The following is a 24505-nucleotide window of genomic DNA, read 5'->3' as shown; positions in this document are numbered from 1 at the left end:
AAGTGTTGACTCTTTTGGTTGTTTTGTTCTTATTTAAAGTGAGAACCTACTTTCACTGTCTTTTGTTTTAGTAAAAGAACCTTGAATTTAAGTAGGTAGATGTTTGTTATTATCTTACAATGAGTACGTAAAAGTAATCGTATTGGTATTTTAAGTACCCATTTGAATGAAAATAAGAATGGAATCTAAATTAATTCCTGTCCCGCATTTTGTGCACCGGCAAATGCCACAGAGCGATATCATTGCTCGGAAAATTTAATCAGGATATTTCCGCTCAATTCCGACGCGTCAGTAACAGCGTCTGGTGGGTTGTCGCGACGCAAAAAGGCTAAGGGAAAAGCATTTAAATTCGACAAACAATTTTTGTACTATGATCTAAACAATGGCACATGATAATTATGGAACGTATGTACCTACCTACTTACTAGTCATTTCTAATCTGATATTTTAATCACAGGAGCTAAAATTAAAGAGTTAAATCCATTTAAACCAAGATTCGTAGATAGGTACTAGGTATAACTTAACACAATAACCCTAAAGGTCAAGTTCAGTAACGCCAGCTTCCAAAATAAGCAGAACTAAAATAAATTTTCTTATCTGAGTTACATTTCGGGGTTGTTTTACGGATATTGGAAAAGCCCGCTTTCTTTAAAGTTACACCGCAGCTATACTCCAAATCTCGATGTAGCAGACAAGATACAAACCGCTTGGAAGTGTTCCAAGTCGAGTAGGATGAGTGTGTATTAAACGTGACAAACCTCGCTGTAAACACATTAGAACAAACATAACACCAATCAAACTTATACACTTTGCAAATATAGTTTATTCCTTTGACACTAGTTATATTTCTATTAGTGCGAATAACAGAATTTGAAAACTGATAAATTTACCTACGTTTGTTTCAAGTTATATTAGGTAGATACCTATAGATAGTTAAGACTACTAAACATTACATTTATACTACTAAATCATTTATTTATCTGTGTAGTATTTAAGTGCCTAGGTAAGTAAGTAGTTTTTGTTAAAAACTGTAAACTAATTAAGCAAAATTAGGTTAAAGTCGTTTGTTTCGATTAGCATAATTCACCTCGATCCAGCATCCTGTAATGGACAGAATTCAATGAAACGTTCCTTTAATAAGGAATGGAATATTTTCAATTAAGTTACAATTTAGTTACCTACTTAACAACTTATAAGTACTTACGTGTAAATCCGCCTTTATAGAATACATACATATAATATACAAGAAGTAGAAAATATTTACGATATATTATTTAGATGTGAAAATAAACATCACTGTTAGGTATACGATATTGTTAATGGAAATGCGTATTGATCAAAGCGTCCGTATCTTCAGGAATCCATAGGAATACTAAACAGAAGTTATTAAGTTTGTTTGTCAATACATGTTTATTGATTGAATGTCGAGAACACCATGTTTTCGAAATGTTTTTTAAATCGTTGTGTTGACGCGATGATACTTTAAAAAAAAATTGGTTTCGATACCAGTACTTAGTGCAGTACTTAGGTACAGTGTGGGCCAAAATTTGCAAATAGCAACGCTTGATTTCTTTAAAACGATTCGAGGTATCTAAAACGACGCGTGGTTGATGGGAAACTGCGCTTAAAAGGTCAACTTTCACACTTGCAATTCCAACTTATTATTCAATGGTTTAAAAATTGTATTTTGTGAAGGGAACTTTAATCAGCATATTATTTAGAATCTATTTCACTTGTAGGTTTTATTGTAAAATTTTGCATATGGACCGGGGCAAGTGTGCCAATTTTCTACTTAAATAGATAAATTGGTAGAACAATAAAAAAGCTACGTACGCCGTTTTAAAACAGCACAGTATCTTGAACGTGCTAGCGTTGTTCCATAGCTGGCGCGTTAAAGAAAAGCTTGTATTGTTCTCAATATTTGCAAAGGTCGTAACAACCCCACCGTCACACTAATTGCCTTGGTATCTAATTTCATACATTTTCGGCCCACCCTGTATAATCATTCTCCGCCCACAAACCGTTTCTTACGTCAATTTCATAATAACTAATAACTCTAGGGCTTAACTTCTCTAAAAATAACACTTCATTTTGGTCTGAAAACTTTAGCAATTAACTTTTCTATTTTAGTTTCTTTGAAATCTTTAAAATTTAAAGATTTAAGTATTAGTATAGTTTAAATACTTAGCTGTGCCCGCGACTTCGTACGCGTGAAAATAAGTAGTTTGAATATTTCCCGTTTTCGCAAAANAAAGTTAATTATTTGGGTTACGATTCCGTATCGCGCCATTTCACAGTTTTGTGTACAAGCCCTAAGGTAAACCGCGATATAGAGAATAAAGATAAGAAAGTCAATTCCGTTATTTTGTTGGAATATCGTGCAAATTTTAATGTGGCTAGCACGTTTCTGCGTTTTCATTTAGGACTCGTGGATACCAACTGTGTTCCAAAATTCTCATCTTACCCTTGGCATACCTTACATTTTCATATTATCCCTTGCATAAAAAAAGATGAATTTCTTGTGTAGGTAATCATGCTTCTGCTGTCGATCCCATAACTATACCAGTAGGCCAAGATGCGCGCCGTGATAACTTTTATCGACGTCAAAATGTATGGGCAAAATCGATAAAATGGCGTGATAACCGCTTACCGCGACTCGCATCTTAGGCCTACTGCATATTGTGGCAAAATTTGTAACCAATAATGAATGCAAATCGTATAGGTGCCTAATCAAGGACAAATCCAATATTAAAAGGCCATGCAGACCATATTTTACGTTCGCAGGCAGGTTGAGACAATAACAATAAAGCCGGCGACACACCGACGCGCTCAATTAAGCCGCGCGAACATTAGGCACATTGTGAAAATCAGCTTCCCGAGTGCGGGCTAAGTATAGACTAGCTTGCTTTTCTTAATTAGTGTGTGATCTTAATTTAAAATATATTATTTAAAACTCAGATTTTCATACCGTCCAGTGAAAATCTACCACACTGCTATCTACTTATAAGGTTTTATTTATTTATGCCATTTATTTAACCGAATGCACTGGTAAATAGCAACTATTTTGTAGCGTACATAGAGTCAAAAGAATGTAATACAAAAATCGTAACCCTCCTTTCTGGCGCAGTCGAGTAAAAACAGCTGAGTACTTATCCCATATTGTATTAATTTGTAGCTTTTATCAGTCACTCTTGTGGCTTCTATTTAAAATAAACTCAGACCTGTTATGAGCATCATCTGTTCTATTACTAGATTTCCCATAGTATTTTTAAAATTTATGGGGAATTAGATACAAATAAGAGAAGCCTCCTCTAAGTTCCAATTACGTAGAGCCGAACGTAGCACGTAACTGCAGCGGAACGCAATCGCAACACCTGCGGGTAACGGCGTATAGTGTGGGACTCAAATATCGAACCAAGGTGTGGCACGTATGGTTTGGTGAAATCACATAATAGTGCGCAGCTTGATTTTCTGTTGTTCTTACACAAAATAACGACGAAGTGGAAAAGACAGCTTGCTATTGTGCTTACTATACTCGTGCAATATCAGCTCTTAGGGGGCCATTATTCACGTGATCTTTTTTTAAGCATTTTTAACGCCCCCTCCCCCTTGGTGATACATGGTGAGGTTTAAGACTACCCCCTACCCCCCACCCAACATCACGTGTATTTTTAGTATCTACAAAAAAAACATTTTTTTATCCTGATTGTTTGTGTTCTACCTAAAGAGATGAGTCCCGCTGAATTTCTTCAAAGTTCTACTAGTAAAATAATGTTCACTGGAAAAAGTCATTAGTTCATTGCAGTTTACTGCTGGCCAAGAGACAGGGAGACTATTTCAAGTTTTTATTTTCCGTCATTATTAAATTTAATAACCTGTGCGCTACAATTTGTCTTACATGTGATGATTAAGTGCTAATTTTCTAATTTTCCCGCCTTAGGCAGTTCGAATTTTTTAAGTTATTTATAATTTTCAAAATTTTATGTTCACCTAATTTGGTTTTCAAACTATATTATCTACGAGTACGAGGAGTAGGTACATCTCCACACCAATTTGTTAAACTTGTAGACTAAAGTGGATAGCTTATGCTGATCAAGCGCAGATTAGCACCTGCTCCACAACTCCAGGTTCCAGGAATATGTAGCAATATGTAACGTCTAAGCCGCGTAGACATCACTATTAGTGCCTATTAGCCGGGAGCCGATTTAAGCCGGCTAATGAAGACTAATCGACGATTAAATCAACAGGTTAACGGGTCGCCTGCCCGCCTGTTTGGTATTGATGCGTTGTTAATCTTAGTTTGAGGTGACAATGTACGTACGGTGTAACTCGCCTTTAATTCAGAACGTAATTATTGCGCGGGTAGTAAGCTTTAGTTGGGTCAGTTCTTTACGTTTTCAACTTTATCCCTTTCTATCAGGTAAGATGCAGGCCTGGTTTTGGCTTCCCCATTCGTTCGTTCGTTTCAGCCGAAAGACGCCCACTGCTGACAAAGGCCTCCCCCAAGGATTTCCACAAAGACCGGTCCTGCGCCGCTCATCACATCCAGGCACCTCCCGCGACCCTCACCAGATCGTCGGTCCACCTAGTGGGAGGCCTGCCCACGCTACGTCTTCCGGCTCGAGCCGGAAGGATTAAGAAAAGGAAGAAGAAAAATTATCAAAGGTTAATAGCTTGGGTTAACCTTGAATAAGTATTGGGTATGTGCCTGTATTTTGAACACTATCGGATGAAAGCTGTATTATTAATTTCAGTAAGAAGTAAACGAATGAAGACGTAATAAATCTTCGAATGTTAATTTTATGAACTCTAGTCGTTGACAGAGCGTCAATTTGATTTAATTGGTAATAAATACATCATTCAAGACGACAATAATTAAGTTTTTAATTAGTAATAAATATATCATTAAAGGATTTTAGTAGGACTATTGAAGTCTTATAAACAATTGAATTCCAGGTCAGCAAGAAACAAACTTTTAAGTCTTCAAAGTTCACATCCTAACAAATAGACTGATAGATAAAACAAACGCGCATCAATCCCATTAATTTAATGGATACAATAAATCCCTTCCGCATTTAAATCTAATGACGATCAAGCCCACCAACAAAAGAGTCTAATCCCATCTAGACTTGGCCATTAATATTCCTAGATATATGTTTTGACACCTGAGAAATGGCGGCCATGTTTCACGCGGCGATAATACGCGCGACATTTGTTACATTGTTCTTTGTTTTAGAGCTGACGAATGCTCAGGCGCATGGTATTTATTCTCGTTGATGGGATGATGCGTCGTTTATCATGGTTTGGAATATTTATGTAAATTAATAATGCCGACACCTATTACTTTGTAAGTACCAGTATAAAAACGATGTAAAATTAATTAGGAATGCTTGGAAAATGTTCTGGGTACTAAATAAGAATTTGAATTGGGCCGATACCACAATAAAATATTCAGGTACGAGTCAAATTCAAAAGCTTTTTTATTTAACCAAGATCAACCCCGAGCAATATTTATTTATAGTAAGTCAAGACAGGCTTCCTGGTCTAACTTGAATATTTCACAATCAATTTTGTCGTATAAAGTAGCTCTATATTTTTTTCAGTTAAGTCGTGAACCGACCCCAAATGAAATAGGAATGGGCCAGGCAAAGAAAAAGAAAGTCGTGAAAATAGGTACTCTAAACAAAACAACAAAATTAAATATCAATTCCATTAACTTTATTATATCATACTTAACCTTTCTTTGTCCCGAAATAGCCTTCATTCACACACCTCACCTCCTCCGTGGAATTGCCTCCATTTCTCACCAGAAGTAATGAACCACTTGTCACATTAAGATAAAAGGGATTAACTGGTGCGAAGCAGGTTGCCTTAACTTGGTTATGACACAACATCTCTGTGGTGTCAAGAAAACTTTATGACGTAGGCAATAAGGATTAAAATTAAGGTTCAAGATGTAAGAAGCCATTGGGTGTGCAAACAGTGTATTGCAATGCGTAGGTGGATCGTTGTATAATTTCATTTTGTATCAGCCCTAATGTTGGTTAAGTGATGTGCTTACCTATGACTATCGATAGATACCTACCATTTTTAGTCTGCTAAATATTCTGTGTTGTTGTTTGTTGTGCTCGGTCATAGTTTTTGCTAACTTTCTTTCCATTCCACTGCTGAACATAGGTCTTCCTCCACGATTTCCATATAACCCGGTTGGTATTGGTATATGCCCAGCCAGCATCCAGCGTCTTTCTGTCATGTTTTAGGGTGGATTCGACCAAACAAGAGTAAATATTAATCTCAGAATAAATCGTCAGTTATTCGACATTAATTTTGGACATTTTCCCATATTGAAACTTTCAATGTGCTAGTTATACCATGAGTTATTCTCGGATAAATGTATTAAGGGCCTTAGGAGTCTAGATTATGAGTCTTTAGTATGATGTGGTTGTTTCATATTCAGAAGTTAGTTTCACCTACACATGGGTTCTACTTCGTCTCTACATTTTCATTTATTAAATAAAAAACATAAAAGACTTCACGTCAGCATTGTATCTAACATACTTTTTCTTTAAATTATCTTTAAAATTATCCCAACATTTCTATTGAAATTCAACTATAAAGGTTCAATGACTTTTTATTAAAACATATTCCGCTACATTATCGATAGAACATTAGTATCGATACTGCCCCTGTCCCATCCCTATAACGTATTCTCATCAGCAGCTCATAATGAGCGTTTTAACTACGGCGTCTAAGTGGTTCGTTTGCTTTGTCTCCGCGCAGATAAAAGCAGGTGTAGCTATGTACTGCTTGGTAATACTGTTATTACTGAAGAAACTTTACATACTTACTGTTTGTTCAGACTACAGTTTAACTGAACGAACTTTAGAACTGTTATCATGGTGGGTGATAGGTACACTGGTTTTGTAACTGTTTACTAATTAACTATTTGTTCTTACCTTTGTCCGATCTTATAATAATAATATGGTTTCCTGAAAGCAGTGAAAATTGTATCGTCTTCTTCTTTTATTTAATGGCAAAAAACTTTGAGTTTTATTTGTGCCTTTGTCAATTGGAAAACGGATATAGGTTACTCGAATACGAACTGGATTTCGTGAAAATAAGTATTGCCGTAAATTATAAATTCTAGGTAGACAAAAGTTGCTAAGGAAGAACAAGATATGGAAACAGTCTCATTTATCTTCTACTAGCTTTCCGACCGCGGTTCGCCCGCGTGGAATTTTGTCTGTCACAGAAAAACTATCGCTCGCGTCCTTGTTTCAAAAACCGGGATAAAAACTATCCTAGTATGTCCTTTCCCGGGACTCAAACTCAAACAAAGGCGTGAAAGCAAGACAGACAGACAGAGCTACTTTCGCATTTATAATATTAGTATAGATTATACACTCGGCTTCAAAGAAATCGCACCTCCCGCGACTAATGCTTTCAAGGGTATGTATATTGTTGTCGTAGGAAGTGCGATTTATTTGACGCCGAGTGTATTTAGTGCAATGCAAAGCAATGTTTGAAGCATGTGCTTTTTCACACTTTTAATGTTGATCTTACAGCAAAAATTGTTTGTATTGAAGAGCCTGTAAAACCGAAAAGAAATGTAGTAACTTTAATATGACTGTAAAACCATCAATTCACTCGGTACTAAAATTCTTACGGTACGATTCCGACGAAATTTTTTTCTGAAAAGTAATAAAATTAAGTTTATTTTGCTAAAAGAATTTATTCCAGCGCACCTAGACGCGTATTTACAAACGTCATCCGAATAAAAACTGTGTATACCAAATACCGGGTTAGCATCAACAAGAAAACTCTTATGAAGATTTTAGAACGGCGCCCATCAAATAATATAAACACGCAGGAGTACGAGATTGGAAATAGCGCATAATATAAAAACTGTGCAGGCATGAGTTGCGTCGTGGATGTGCAGGGTTCTGGCGAATCCGTCGTTGTATGGTGGTAGTACTACTTATTGATTCGTTATTTGTGGAAATCCGTGGCCTTTTCCAGCAGTATACAAATCGGAGTAGATAGTAGGTAGATCTTGTACAATCAATCTTACACTCGTGTCAGTTCCGTCGTATTATATCACTTGTTTCTCACACTGCAACTGCAACAGCTGTGGGTAGTCGTATAGAAAGTTTATGATTTTCAGCATAGCTGCTACTTTTTTTTAGCTGCTTTTTGCTAATGAAACCCAACAAAGAATGCTTCAGTTTATCATTATCTGTTCTGTCTTTACAGTTCTTTGTTTAGCCTTTTTTTCGTTATTTCATTTTGTTGTCGAAAGCGTAGCTGTTGATGAATTCCATGATGATGAAATCACAAGGGTTTCCTCATAAATGCGGGCCCCCAATAAATATCGGGCAGGTGTAATGTTGATTGCGACCGAATTGCGGCGCGCGCGCACCGAACAAGAAACACATGGCCGACCGTTTACGGGACGTACTACGCGCATGAGACTTTGATCATTTACTATTATATGTTTTTGGTTTGGTGCTTTGTTATATTTGAGCTTACTTTCTCACAATTCTCCTTAATATTCCATCTAAGAATGCAGTCATATACCTATATGATACAGCAATATTAACTGGGACGTACTCGTACTTTAGTATTTAGACAAAATATATATTTTTTAGATTTTTCTTAAATTTATCCCAGTGATTGAAATAATTCGATGTCAGAAGTTATGAGTTTAAAACGTCTATCGTAGCTTATCTTTCTAGAATTAAACTCTGCAACTGAAACCATCCAAACCGCCACTATTTATTACACTACTTCACTTGTAGTTAGTTTGAAAGCGGTGTGTAAGTGACCATACTCATTTATTTCTATCTTTAAAGTTAAACATAACTGACCAGGAAATTACAAAATGTTCTCAAGTATCAACTCCCTCCGGTCGCGCTATAAATATCGATCAAGCGCAAACGCATCAAACATTTCAGTAAAACCAACAGGTAATTCACACGCTACCGGACGCGGAGCCGTGTGTTTATTTCTGTTCGCCGCTATTTATTTTGCTCCTCGAAAATCTACGCTGATTAGATTTTATTTGCCGACCGTTTTTTCTCGTTGATTTTTAACACCTGCATTTCGGAACATTTTTACGTGGAACGTATCAGTAACGTGTTCCATATTGCACGTTTGTTACCTTTCCATGGTTTATGGAGTGATGAAATTAGTATCGAATGTTTGTTTAAACTTTTTCAAATGTTTTCAGATTACTGATGGATATGATTTGTATTGTTTCGGGTAGGTAATTTATTTTAGAGAATGGTTGTAATTTCTTTAGTCTTTCGTTAATTCTCCTGTAAATGTAATGTAAATTGATGTTCTACTAATTGCTCAATGTTTGAAATAAATTCAATTCAGAATTGAATATGTTTCATTCTGTGATAAATGATAGTGTTGTGATCTTAGATTAATAAAACCTAGATGGATAGTCTTCATACAAACGCTTCGTCAAGAGTGAGGCAAAAATCTTATGTCATTAGTGTCAATTTTGTTGGGGAGTGTAGACAGTGAAGGCGATTTTCCCGAAAGTAGGGAAATTTTTAATACGTTTCTAATTATTTTATAATTAACAAAAACAGAACGCATCATGTACTTACTTATTTATTGAATTCAAAATTCCTACCTAATAACAATAAGATAAATCGACTTAAAAGTGTCGATTTCATAAAAAAGGAAGTGTATTTGTACGGCGAACAATTGGGAAATAAATTTTCTTGTTACTGGTATCATTCCCGTATTTAATTTTTGAAAGCCAAATTCAAGCAAAATACGCGTCGAATTGTAGTACTTACTTATGAAATGTAACACTGGTCACTTTCTTTCGTTTTTCTGTGCCTCTACCATGAGTTGCCATCGAAAACTTGTATTCGTATACTACAGTCGATAGAGTTTAAACGTGGATCGATGAAGTTTGCATTAAAATCATACCATGAGTTCAATTACCGTATACTTTACTCGCTAGCGATAATTCGATGGTTTTATGATGTCATGTTGGTGAGCATGTTAATGTATCCAACTTCACACTCTATGAATGGATGAATGAAAGAACGAATGCCGCTCCTTTTTAACTATATAGAAAAGATAGAGTAGGAAATAACAAAAATGTCAAAAATAACACTGCAAAATTTAAGTGTCCTAGAACAGTGCTTAATGCTGAATTAACATGATGATTTTAAATTTGTATTGTTTATTTCTTGTCATTGCGACTTTGACACAGCTGTTGTCATGACAACAGATAACAAAACATGTTTTGTTGAAGGATTATTGATGAATAATTTTCCACAAAAAATTGGATTTTAACCACGATAGGAAAATGAGAACCTGCGCCTATCCGTTTAAACCGATTGTAGAATTTATGGAAAGGTAAGTTAAGTAAAAATAAACATACAATGTGGTGGAGGAATTTTGATATTAAACTACATTATAGGTAACTCAATGTATTAAACGAATAATTTTTGAGCTGCTTTTTTTGGAGAAATACANTTGTTTAAACTTTTCAAATGTTTTCAGATACTGATGGATATGATTTGTATTGTTTCGGGTAGGTAATTTATTTTAGAGAATGGTTGTAATTTCTTTAGACTTTCGTTAATTCTCCTGTAAATGTAATGTAAATTGACGTTCTACTAAATTGCTCAAGGTTTGAAATAAATTCAATTCAGAATTTTTTTTTTTAACTCCAGCCTAAATTACCGGAGTTTGGTTTTTGCAAGGTAATGGTATTTTAAATATGCAGACAAATGAATGTACATATTTAGAGAGTGCTAGTAGCTTCTCGCCAATGTATACGAGCAAACTTGTAGGCTCCATACTTTACACACATTTATGTACATGGTTTAAAATCAACAAAATAAGTAAGATTGTTTTTTTTTAGAGGTTTTGTTTTTTTATTATTTTTTTTATTTTACATTTATGCACTTTTTTTTAATATATTATTTCTTAAGTACTATTGTATTCTTTTAAATGATTTACAATATATTTACACAGTTCTATGAATAATTTGATGGTGCTTTCCCTCTTTAACAGGTCCGATATTTCAAAAGGTTTTACTTTAAGGTACTGGCATATAGCCATATGTTGCACTCTTTGCCGGATAAAACGCGGACAGTCTTTGAGTAGATGGAGTATATCCTGGACAGCATTTGGATCGCAATTACACTTGTCGGTCTCAGCTATCTTGAACCGATGTAAGTATTGTCGGTGATAGCCGTGACCGGTAAGAATTTGTGTCAGGTGGAAGGAATATTCCACCTGAATACACATATGTTTCAGTCTGAGATAAATGATAGTGTTGTGATGAAAAACNGTAGATGGAGTATATCCTGGACAGCATTTGGATCGCAATTACACTTGTCGGTCTCAGCTATCTTGAACCGATGTAAGTATTGTCGGTGATAGCCGTGACCGGTAAGAATTTGTGTCAGGTGGAAGGAATATTCCACCTGAGCGAAAAGTTGGATAATGTTGTCCAGGTTTGGAAGCCAGTTCCGAGTAAGGGCACCCGTGCTAGCAGTAATATACCGATCATTATTGAGACGTTGGTTTATTTCTCGTATACCGCGCTTTACANTATTTGGGTACTAATTTATTTTCTTATCCAGTGCCCTACCTTCCTGCTAATTTGGTTCTCACCTTTAGAAACGATTCCACGTCAATAAATTGCCAACACCTCGCCCTGTCCTCGGTGCGCTACGCGTGTCGCGTTCCCGCTGCGTTCCAGCTGCGTTCCGCACGCGTTTCGTTGACGTTCCGCACGCGTCTCACGTTCCACTCAGAACAAATTCAGGTACATTGATCGAAGGTGTCAATGACAAGTGACACGAAGATTTATTTGTATCTGCACACGTTACATTCTGATTGTGTTAATTGCTTAGTTAAATGTGGGGCTAATAATGCTCGTGGAAAGTTTGGGCTGTGCGATATTTTTAGGTTTCAATCTGATGGTCATGGTCTGATATCAAAGGCTTAGTTAGTTACTTATACGATTAGGTCAAGCGCGTAACTGCCTAAGGTATGGAAGCGGCACTGGAGGGTGGTTTTTGAAACGTCAAACGTCAGCGAGACTCTTTCGGGTATGGCATGGTAGCTGTACGAGAGGGGTCTCGCGTACAGCTAACGGGACTATTCCCACCTCTCGTTCCCACCACTGCAACTCCTGTGTAGCCAGGATCTACAGCTTGACCGCCATAAAAACCCAACCAATGAAGGTCAAGTTTGTCCTGGGGGAAAGTTAAACTGTCATTGGACCCGAAACGAAATTAATCAGAAGAACATAGGAGGAGTTCGAAATTAAGGTTCGACTTCCCTCCATTGTAAAGCGGATGACAGGTCACAAACGAAGGTTCAAAACCTCTCGTACAGCTACCATGCCTCAGTCACGGACTGAGCGCTTAACTATACCTTTAGACCTATAGTTTCTAGAATTTTACAACATTATTGGGGACACAGTAAAATTACGATCGCTAGGTTTCTTCATAGGCAGCAAATTTACTTTCCCAACAGCCAGGTGTATGCATATTCGGATGTTATAGTTCTTATTTTAGATTTCAATGCAGAGTGCAGTTGATGTACGAACAACAAACATTTATTGCAGCCGTAAAGATTATTTTAAAAACAATATCGTTCACTCGTGTTATTACTTTGGCTATATTCGGCGTGCTTTAGTCGCGCAGGTGGGCTGAGTTGGGAGTTGGGGGTTGGTAATAATAAAGTTATACGTGGAAACTAAAAGAGTGCTCTTAAACCTTAGAAAGAAAAAGTTGCTTAGCTTGTTTTAGTTACGAGTACAATTTTGGGAACAGTAACAGGGAAAAGTACCAAGATGGAATCCAAATTACGTTTAGGAGTCATTTCACTTTGTTTTTAGCTGTGATCTGACGTTAATGAGAATTACTCCCAAAAGTGTGCAGTTTCAGTAGTGTCTTAGAGGCATGGATTTGCAGAAGCTTATCTCAGTAAAGCGAGGCTGTTTCTAATGGATATTGAGTACTTACAATAACAAACAAAATATATTCTTGATTCTATAATTATTGCACTGTATTTTACCTAGTTGAAATGTATGAGTTAGCAAATTGAACTAAAAATGCGAACTATTTAAAAAGAATCCTCGAAACCTCCACATTCCTTTCCAAAACAATTTCCCTACCTCCCTTCCCAAAATCGAGTTCCCAAATTATAATTAGCGAGTCCCGTAATCACTTCTTATCTCCAACTTTACCTAACTTAACTTTTATCAGGTGAAAGTTGGGCAAATTGAAAATTTTACGAGGCAACCCTGGCCGAATTAATTGTGTTATCAAATATTAATGTGGCGCCTTAATTACCTTGCTGCGGGGAATCCGGGGAATTGCTCTTTCGGAGTTTGAACGAGATGTTTGATCTTGTTTTATTTCTTTTAAATGTTTTTGTTTTTAAAAAGCTTTGGACAAATATAGTTTAAAATTTTTGCGGGTTTACCTTGCGTTTTGGATATTGATTTATCGAAGTTAAACTAAATAACCTATCTTGTTTTTTGGAAATAAAGAAAAAAATGAGTCTTGGACAAGTTACTTAACTAGTACGAGTATAGTCATTCATTATGAATATGTTTACCCACCTATGGTGGTACCGTTAACTCAGTATTATTCAAAATACCCCCAAAATTCAATGACTCTCTCGACTGAGAGGTTCTGTCTTCGATTTCTATTTATTAAATACATCTAGGTAAGACATTTACTAAAATCAGTAATCATCGATGCCTTCGGACTCAATGAGGCAGGTTAGTCTCCTATATGGCTGGAACAATTTAAGTAAAAGGATAGAAAGAGAAGATAACTGAAATAAGCTTAACTCAAATCAAGTTTTATAACCAACTGNAGCAACTAAAGTAAAACTACTTTAATTAGTAAAATTAGTCTTAACTTATTCCTCCATACCCTAGGTGCGCCAGGAATAAGCAAAGTTATTTTAAAATGGCAGCTTGCATATTGCAGCGTGCGATTAAAAACACGGTACAGTCGAACACAAATAAAGACGTTAAATTTAGAGACGTGCGGTCGCGGCACCTGGCGCTCGGCACGTGGCTGCGACTGTACCTTTGGGAATTATACAGAGCAGAATGCAGCTTTTGAACTATTTCTCTTCCTGGATTGAAAAACATTCGTTTGATACTTTTTGCAACTAGATTCCATTGTTCTGAACTTCAGTAACTTCATAAGTATGTGCAACAAGGATTTGTAAATAAGATATTATTTAGAAGTTTTCTTGTCGCATGTTTTCAAAAATATTAATTTTAATTTTCTATATTTAAGCTATTCGTATTAAATACTGAAATTAAGTAGGTATTCTCTCTCTTTCTTTACCTAGCATTATGATTACCTATGTTTTTTAAGGCTACAGCTATCGTGGACACAAAAACAAAAAATATTTTTCGCATAATATTTGGTTAAATCTACTCTCAAAATATCAATCTACGTACCGCACCTAAATGCCTTTGGTGTATTTATTCCGGTACTTTTACCGGGAACGTACCGGTCGCAACTTCTTTCCCAACCTGAGCTCGCTACAGCTGTCGTTATTTGCAGAACCAATTTCGGAGTCATTTTTATTTGCCTGATTGTACTTTTGTTGTTTTAAGTTGAAAATGAAACGGAAATACGTCGATTTTACTGTACCTACAAAGGATTTTAAAAACGTTTTAAGATTATATTGAGCGGTTTCTCTCTAAAGTTAAGTTAGTTTTTTTTATTTATCGTAATTGTCAGTTTTTTGAGGTGTACATTAAAGACAATGTACCTCTATTTATTTGTCTAATAGTTTTTATCACAAATCACTATGTCGGTTGACAAAAAATAATTAAAAAAATAAAATCAAAACTTGTAAGTTATCGAAATAGCAATGTAATTTAATAAACCGTGAAGTTTTGGCACGAAACGAGTCCGATATAGGTTAACACCTTATCCTCAATTAGCCCAACTATTACTTACTAACTTTATGCGTCTGACCATAGAGCCGAGAGCGAGACATTTATCATAAAACGTTATTGATTTACGTGCAAAATTTATGGCCGCTATTAATTTGCCAGTTAATTATTTGTCGGACTGTACACGGATACCTGACTGGAGTTTAATGTTCCAAATATTTTGAGCGTGTATTATTGAAAACATTAAAATATTGCTGAAAACTTTGCAGTCTCACATTTATGTTTATAAACTCCTCATAAAATGTTTTCGGAGAGATTTAAAACAAATATATTTATAGAAAAACAATAAGGCAAGGGTTGCCTACTTATTAGTTTGCCAGTTTTGTCTTATGAGTTTTTAGTGGAAGCTTCAGCTTTAGGAAGAAGCTTTCAAGTAGAAAGGTCCATTTAGCTTTATACTCGTCTTTAACACACTTTATCCTACGACCACCTCAAGAAAAGATTTAATTCCGGAAACTGATATCAGTGTATTCCGTTTTAAGAATGTTGAAATAGAATCAAAGTATCACAATCACATTTAGAGAACTTTGATGTAATCACTTCTTAATGACTTTAATAAAACCATGTACTGACAAACTATTTGCAATTAAAATCTGCTCTCCCTAATAATTATGCAGCCCGCCCAGCGCAGGGAATCAATACGAAACAATAGGGCACACGCGTCATAAATACCTGCGTTTTATCGCCCTACCGCCACCGTGCGCGGCCGCGTTGCTGCGGGGTAGCTCACTTGCCTCGATTTAGCTTAAATTTCAGTAATATGTATTTTAATGAACCTTATTAACGCTATTGTCATCCTGTTTAATCAATTGTTTAGATAACGTTTATTCTTCCATGTGACTTCATAGGTTCACTGATAATATGATTCCTTTTTATCATATACTGAGTATCATCGATAGACCGTATCCGCGAAGTAAGCGGCTTCATCGTGTTATTCCTTCGTGGTAGCAGCACTACTCCAACGTGCATCTTTTACTGGAATTGTCACCATCCTTCTGAAAAAGAAATAGAAACAATTTATGTATAAGGTATGCAGCATTTCTTGGTACTTCTACCTACTCCACTGGCAATTATCGCACTCTGTAAACCTGTGCTAGAGGAACACGAACTTATAATGGTTTGCATCACAGTCACACATCTCTAAGAGCCGAATTTGTCTGATAAATAGAACAGCTCACTAGGTCACACCAGTAGCCGCTCCAGTAACCGCACCAGTTCGAACGAGCATATAGTCATGGCACGCCAGGTACTCCACTGGTGATTGTCGCACTCTGGCAGCCATCAAACACCAGTGTTCTTGCAACACTAACTAATAAATAACGGCTCCAATTATAGTCATGACAATCATAAGAACTGCCTAAGTCTGATGAATAGAACGGCTCTCCAAATGACACCACTAGCCGCTCCAGTAACCGCACCAGTTCCAACGAGCATGGTAACGGCACGCCAGGTACTCCACTGGCGATTGTCCCACCCTGGCAGTCGGCCAGTGCCGGTGGTACGCATTAATAGCGGCTCGAATTGTAGACATCACATCACGCCTATATCGGATAAATAATTATAATAAGAACTGTTCACCAGGCTATACTAGTAGCCGCTCCAGTAACCGCACCAGTTCTAACGAGCATGCTAATGGCACGCCAGGTACTCCACTGGCGAATGTCGCACCCTGGCAGCCATCAAACACAAGTGTTTTTACAACACTAACTAGGTATTATTATTAGCCGTTATTTATACAGCTCCAATCATAGTCATGACAATCATAAGAACTGCCTAAGTCTGATAAATAGAACGGCTCATCAGGTTACACCAGTAGCCGCTCCAGTAACGGCACGAGTTCCAACGAGCATGGTAATGGCACGCAGGTACTCCACTGGCGATTGTCGCATCCTGGCAGCTGGTCAGTGCCAGTGGTACGCGTTAATAGCGGCCTGCATTATAGATGTCATACCTGCCTAAGGTATGTTATAAAGTAAATTAGAACGGCTCACCAGGCTTCATATTGTCAATAGTCGCTCCAGTAACCGCACCAGTTCCAACGAGCATGGTTATGGCACGCCAGGTACTCCACTGGCGATTGTCGCACCCTGGCAGCCGGCCAGTGCCGGTGGTACGCATTAATAGCGGCCTGCATTAATTGCCATCTCATAGAGGGTTACAGATTATGGGATACAATTTATTATGGTTCCAAAGAGGACTCTTGAACGTAGATAATAATTGTACTTGACTTTATTTCATAAATATGTCGATACCTCTGGGCTCAAAGGTCGTAAAGGACAAAGTACGACTTTTCAGGAGAAGCAAAAAACGTTTTTTTATTTTTTTATTCGACAATAACTTTTTTGTTTTTTGAGCTATTAAAATATGACCTAAGAAGAAAGTGCTTAGAATTCACAGCATTTTCCGAGGAAGTATTGAAAAACTGGACTAGGGCAGTATTTACTGAGATAGATTTCCTTTACGCCCTCAAAATTACAATAAAAAGACCTTTACACCCCTCAAATATTCGTCCTAGGCAAGTTACTCAGGGCGTAAGTCNAAAATTCATAAAATTCATTTATTTTTGCAAATAGGCTTTAAAAAAGCGCTTTTACACGTCCCAATATTAACCCTACCACTGCTTCGGGACAATAAATGGGCCAGTGCTGAGAAGAAGCAGCGCAAGAAACTCAGTCACTATTGTCAGCCTCCTTTTCAAGGTTTTACAGTCTTTAAAATATACAAATTATAGTCATAAGTATTAATGCGAGCTAGGTAGTTAAACATTCCAAACATTTTTATCCTTTATATAATCATCAACTTTATAGTAGCCCTTTTTCATTAAGGTGCTTTTGATATGTGCTTTAAATTTATGAATGGGCAATTCTACAACAGTTTGTGGTAATTTATTGAAAAGTTTAATACATTTCCCCATAAATGAATTACCAATCTTGTGCAGTCTGAAATTTGGAACGGCAAGTTTATTTTTGTTTCTTGCATTGAACTTGTGTAAATCACTCTTTCTAGTAAATTGCTCTATATTTTTGCGAACATATAAAAGGTTTTCATAAATGAACTGTGAAGCTACTGTCAGTATATTAATCTCCTTAAAGAATTCTCTCAAGGAAAATCGGGGTCCAAGGTTATAAATGGCCCGCACTGCTCTCTTCTGCAGAACGAAAACAGTTTCAATGTCCGCAGCTGAGCCCCACAACAATATGCCGTATGACATTATACTATGAAAATAGCTAAAATAAACTAGCCTTGCCGTTTCAATGTCAGTTAATTGCCTTATCTTTCTCACTGCAAAAGCAGCTGAACTGAGCCTTGCTGACAAGGTTTCAATATGAGGACCCCACTGAAGTTTAGAGTCTAAAGTGATTCCCAAGAATGTTGTGGAACTTATGCTACTTAATGGTTCATTCTTCACCATCAATTGTGTGGGAACCTGCCCTTGGACGAATAAACCACTGGACGCGTAACGAGTGACGTTTTCGTCTTTACCCCGCTAGCACTTGCCAAGGCTAATTTGCCATGGTAAATGTTTTCAGGGTGTCAGTATGACGCGAGCTCTCGAAGAGTAAATTATCACGAAAAATAGGTAAATGCGCCGTACTTTTTTGTAAAAATTATACCAATCACTCAAAGAATGTTTCTTCTCACGCGTAATTACATTTTCAACCTATTAAAGTAGCTATTTTTTCGTAAAATAAATAAAATTTGATATGTAAACAAAATATAATCACGTAATTTTAAAAAGTTCTCATTGTACAGGTAAATGCTTAAAACGTGTGGCATATTTAATTTGGTTGGATTATATACTTCATTCATTCGTTCACATTTATTTTTTATGACGTATAGGGCTTGAAAATTGTCGATAAACTTATCGAAACTGATATTATTCAAATTAATTATAGATTTCCAGTAGATCTAAATAGAAGAAGAAAGTGGGTAGAGGGAGTTATGAGAAAAAGTACAGCTTGGAGGTACTGCTAACATTTAGTGACTATGTCAAACTTTTGGGTTTGCGTGATTTTATAGTGAATAGAGTTTAGCCTGAGAAGTCCTTTTGTCAGTGTGTTATTGATTGATCGGAGTGATTGTTGATGAGTTTGAAACTCAAATTTTGACAGCACAGTTTTTTGGTTCGATTTAATCACAACTTTTACTAGTTAAATAGAAAAATGTTAAATAAAGATTTAAAACAAAATGTGTTTGATGATAATAAGTAAACATGAGAAAGTGACATTATTGTAATTATAACTATTGAATGACAATTATTATTAGTTCTTAATTATTTATATGCATACAAAAGTGTTTTAGTTTCTTGTTATGCATAGTTTCGGACCGTAAATAGTTTGTCTTGTCTATGTCAATTGTCAAATGTACCAACGGTTCCCCGCCCCCCTATCCCCCCCCCCTCTCACCCCTAAATATTTATTTTGACGTAGAAACATAAAATATGTCCATAGAAAAGTTTCATAAGTTTTAAGATATGACCAATTTTATTTGCGTCTTAAGCTCATTATTTACCTCTGGTGTCAGCGTGACGTGCTAATTTTGGGACATCCTGTATATTACACAACACAAATATTAAAGTTTTTTACTGACTACCGTATTTGTAAGCATCATCCAGCCAGACATAGGTAGGTACTCACCAAAAATAAAATTGGTTTGCAAGAACTTTGCAATGCGGCAATCAACACATAAGAGGGATGGTACTGCTTATAGAACTTCTAACAATATCCCAATTTCAAAATCTATCCTGCCGTTCTTTAATTTTATATGGTGTAACTAACTCGACTTTGTTGCATATTATGTCTAAATCAATCCAATTCATTAATTATTTAAATAATTTGTAAATAAAAATGATCAACGCATGATCAATTTTATCTCATTAGGTTCATTCATTCACTCGTTAATTTACATAATTATCGACAAAAAAAAATTGACGATTATTTCCAGCACTAAATGTCATTATTTGACAATTGTCATACCTCTCCCCCCGCAAAAATTGGTTGAACGTGTTTCCTTAAGATTCTTAGAGGGTTTCGCGTCCAGTGGTTTATTCGTCCAAGAACCTGCCTCACATTAGGTAAGGTAAATTTAATGCACTTAGTTTTGTTTGCATTTAACAATAAGTTGTTATCAGTAAACCAATGCAAAACCTGTGAGAGTGTGTCATTCACAGATATAGATATACATAGATAACGCAAGTAACACGATCTGTATTAAAACCAAGCGTGCCGACTTTTTAATACCTACTGTGACGTCACAGCCAACATTTAGTGACGGGAAATCGTAATCGATTCAAAGATGCCGATGCCGCCGTTGCCCCAACGCACCGCTACGATCACAGAAATCGATTATCTGACAGACGAATGAGATACACAGACGAATGAGATATACAGACGAATGATATGAAACGGAATGTTTAAATAGATAATATTTTCATTGAATTTTAAATAAAAATGTATAATTCTAAAACAGATTGCTTATTATAATACATCGTTGCTGCGCGGGCATTTTTCGAGCCGCCAGTGTTGTCACACATAATTATTTTTTTTGTATCATTAATTTCAGAGTTACTTTCGCATTTATAATATCAATACCTATAATATATTATATATGTATAATATTATATGTATCCTAATCCTAACTATATCCTAACTTTATATAATACTAGCTTTCCGCCCGCGGCTTCGCCCGCGTGGAATTTTGTCTGTCACAGAAAAACTTTATCGCGCGCGTCCCTGTTTCAAAAACCGGGATAAAAACTATCCTATGTTCTTTCCCGGGACTCAAACTATCTCTTTGCCAAATTTCATCAAAATCGGTTGCGAGGTTTAAGCGGGAAAGCGTAACAGACAGACAGACAGACAGAGTTACTTTCGCATTTATAATATTAGTTGGGAATATTAGTTGGGATTAGTTGGGATGTACCTATATAATATATANTTTTACTGTACAAAGGATTTTAAAAACGTTTTAAGATTATATTGAGCGGTTTCTTTCTAAAGTTAGTTAGTTTTTTTTATTTCTCGTAATTGTCAGTTTTGTGAGGTGCTTATTAAAGACAATTAACCTGTTTTGTCTTATCGTTTTTACCACAAAGAATCAAGTATGCCCATTGACAAAAATATTTAAAAAATCAAATCAAAACTTGTAAGTTATCGAAATAGCAATGTAATTTAATAAACCGTGAAGTTTTGGCACGAAACGAGTCCGATATAGGTTAACACCTTATCCTCAATTAGCCCAACTATTACTTACTAACTTTATGCGTCTGACCATAGAGCCGAGAGCGAGACATTTATCATAAAACGTTATTGATTTACGTGCAAAATTTATGGCCGCTATTAATTTGCCAGTTAATTATTTGTCGCACTGTACACGGATACCTGACTGGAGTTTAATGTTCCAAATATTTTGAGCGTGTATTATTGAAAACATTAAAATATTGCTGAAAACTTTGCAGTCTCACATTTATGTTTATACACTCTTCGTAAAATGTTTTCGGGGAGATTTAAAACAAATATATTTATAGAAAATCAATAAAGCAAGGGTTGCTTACTTATTAGTTTGCAAGTTTTGTCTTATGAGTTTTTAGTGGAAGCTTCAGCTTTAGGAAGAAGCTTTCAAGTAGAAAGGTCCATTAAGCTTTATACTCGTCTTTAACACACTTTATCCTACGACCACCTCAAGAAAAGATTTAATAATGTAACGTTTTAAGAATGTTGAAATAGAATCAAAGTATCACAATCACATTTAGAGAACTTTGATGTAATCACTTCTTAATGACTTTAATAAAACCATGTACTGACAAACTATGTACAATTAAAATCTGCTCTCCCTAATAATTATGCAGCCCGCCCAGCGCAGGGAATCAATACGAAACACACGCGTCATAAATACCTGCGTTTTATCGCCCTACCCGCTACCGTGCGCGGCCGCGTTGCTGCGGGGTAACTCACTTGCCTCGATTTAGATAATACTGCAATATCTATTTTAATGAACCATTATTACCGCTAATTTCATCCTATTGTATTGTTTAGATGATAAAAAAATACCTGCGTTTTATCGCCCTACCGCCACCGTGCGCGGCCGCGTTGCTGCAGGGTAACTCACTCGCCTCGATTATATTAGTTACTGCAATATTAAGCTTATTACATCTATTTGAACGAACCATATTACCGCTATTGTCATCCTGTTTAATGAATTGTTTAGATAACGTTTATTCTTCCACTAGCTTTTGCCCGCGGCTTTGAAATTTAGTTTGTCACAGATCGTCATAAATTGTAGCCTATATGTTATTCTGAGTTATAAAGAATAATACTGTAAAGTTTCATCAAAATCCGTTCAGTAGTTTTTGCGTGAAAGAGTAACAAACATCTAGACATCCAGACATCCAAACTTTCGCATTTATAATATTATATAAGTAGGAAGGATATTAGTAGGATGTGATTTCATAGGTTCACTAATAATGAGGAATCATTTTCTTCATCATATTCTGAGTGTCGATAGAACTTATGCGCGAAGTATAGTGGCTTCACCGTGTTATTCCTTCGTGGTGACAGCACTAGTCCAACGTGAATCTTTTACTGGGATTGTCACCATCCATCTGAAAAAGAAATAGAAACAATTTATGTCTAAGGCATGCAGCATTTCTAGATACTTCTACCTACTCCACTGACAATTATCGCACTCTAAAAACCTGTTCTAGTGGAACACGAACTTATAATGGCTTGCATCACAGTCACAGACATCTCTAAGAACTGAATTTGTCTGATAAATAGAACGGCTTACCAGATTACACCAGTAGCCGCTCCAGTAACGGCACCAGTTCTAACGAGCATGGTTATGGCACGCCAGGTGCTCCACTGGCGATTGTCGCACCCTGGCAGCCATCAAAAACTAGTGTTCTTGCAACACTAACTAATAAATAACGGCTCCAATCATAGTCATGACAATCATAAAAACTGCCTAAGTCTGATAAATAGAACGGCTCACCAGGTTATACCAGTAACCGCTCCAGTAACGGCACCAGTTCCAACGGTTATGGCACGCCAGGTACTCCACTGACGATTGTCGCACCCTGGCAGCCGGCTAGTGCCGGTGTTACGCATTAATAGCGGCTCGCATTATTGATGTCACACCTGCCTATATCGGATAAATAATTATAATGAGAACGGTTCACCAGGCTACACCAGTGGAGTACCTGGCGTGCCATTACCATGCTCGTTGGAACTGGTGCGGTTACTGGAGCGGCTACTGTGTGCTTACCATGAGTTTACGTTAGGTGTGCTCGCTAGCGAGTACGTCAAAAATCTCTATGAAGATTTTGTTTCTTGAAAGTAGCCGCTAGGGGCGCTGCACAATATGTCATACAATTAATGTCATTTTTTTACGTAGTCGCTAGCGAACACACCTAACGTAAACTCATGGTAAGCNAGCTTATTACATCTATTTGAACGAACCATATTACCGCTATTGTCATCCTGTTTAATGAATTGTTTAGATAACGTTTATTCTTCCACTAGCTTTTGCCCGCGGCTTTGAAATTTAGTTTGTCACAGATCGTCATAAATTGTAGCCTATATGTTATTCTGAGTTATAAAGAATAATACTGTAAAGTTTCATCAAAATCCGTTCAGTAGTTTTTGCGTGAAAGAGTAACAAACATCTAGACATCCAGACATCCAAACTTTCGCATTTATAATATTATATAAGTAGGAAGGATATTAGTAGGATGTGATTTCATAGGTTCACTAATAATGAGGAATCATTTTCTTCATCATATTCTGAGTGTCGATAGAACTTATGCGCGAAGTATAGTGGCTTCACCGTGTTATTCCTTCGTGGTGACAGCACTAGTCCAACGTGAATCTTTTACTGGGATTGTCACCATCCATCTGAAAAAGAAATAGAAACAATTTATGTCTAAGGCATGCAGCATTTCTAGATACTTCTACCTACTCCACTGACAATTATCGCACTCTAAAAACCTGTTCTAGTGGAACACGAACTTATAATGGCTTGCATCACAGTCACAGACATCTCTAAGAACTGAATTTGTCTGATAAATAGAACGGCTTACCAGATTACACCAGTAGCCGCTCCAGTAACGGCACCAGTTCTAACGAGCATGGTTATGGCACGCCAGGTGCTCCACTGGCGATTGTCGCACCCTGGCAGCCATCAAAAACTAGTGTTCTTGCAACACTAACTAATAAATAACGGCTCCAATCATAGTCATGACAATCATAAAAACTGCCTAAGTCTGATAAATAGAACGGCTCACCAGGTTATACCAGTAACCGCTCCAGTAACGGCACCAGTTCCAACGGTTATGGCACGCCAGGTACTCCACTGACGATTGTCGCACCCTGGCAGCCGGCTAGTGCCGGTGTTACGCATTAATAGCGGCTCGCATTATTGATGTCACACCTGCCTATATCGGATAAATAATTATAATGAGAACGGTTCACCAGGCTACACCAGTGGAGTACCTGGCGTGCCATTACCATGCTCGTTGGAACTGGT

General features: G+C 36.7%; 1 protein-coding gene and 1 long non-coding RNA gene across 2 annotated transcripts; both read right to left on the bottom strand.

The window, feature by feature from the left end:
- Positions 1–239: 239 nt before the first annotated feature.
- On the bottom strand, positions 240–12873 carry LOC114361942 (uncharacterized). Its single transcript, XM_028317170.1, has 4 exons — positions 12841–12873; positions 11466–11585; positions 11007–11274; positions 240–328 (listed from the first exon to the last, which is right to left on the bottom strand). Exons 1-4 carry the CDS (start codon positions 12871–12873, stop codon positions 240–242), a joined length of 510 nt encoding a protein of 169 aa, XP_028172971.1.
- Positions 12874–18265: 5392 nt separating this feature from the next.
- LOC114361957 (uncharacterized) lies at positions 18266–20122 on the bottom strand. Its single transcript, XR_003656641.1, has 2 exons — positions 20044–20122; positions 18266–18410 (listed from the first exon to the last, which is right to left on the bottom strand). It is a non-coding gene; the product is annotated as an uncharacterized LOC114361957 (long non-coding RNA).
- Between the last annotated feature and the right edge of the window lie 4383 nt (positions 20123–24505).

This window comes from Ostrinia furnacalis, unplaced genomic scaffold (assembly GCF_004193835.3).
Source record: "Ostrinia furnacalis isolate ACB-3 unplaced genomic scaffold, ASM419383v2 OfSCF6075, whole genome shotgun sequence".
Lineage (NCBI taxonomy): Eukaryota > Metazoa > Arthropoda > Insecta > Lepidoptera > Crambidae > Ostrinia > Ostrinia furnacalis.
The sequence above is the reverse complement of the archived record's forward strand: the minus strand, read 5'-3'. Positions and strand labels throughout refer to the sequence as shown.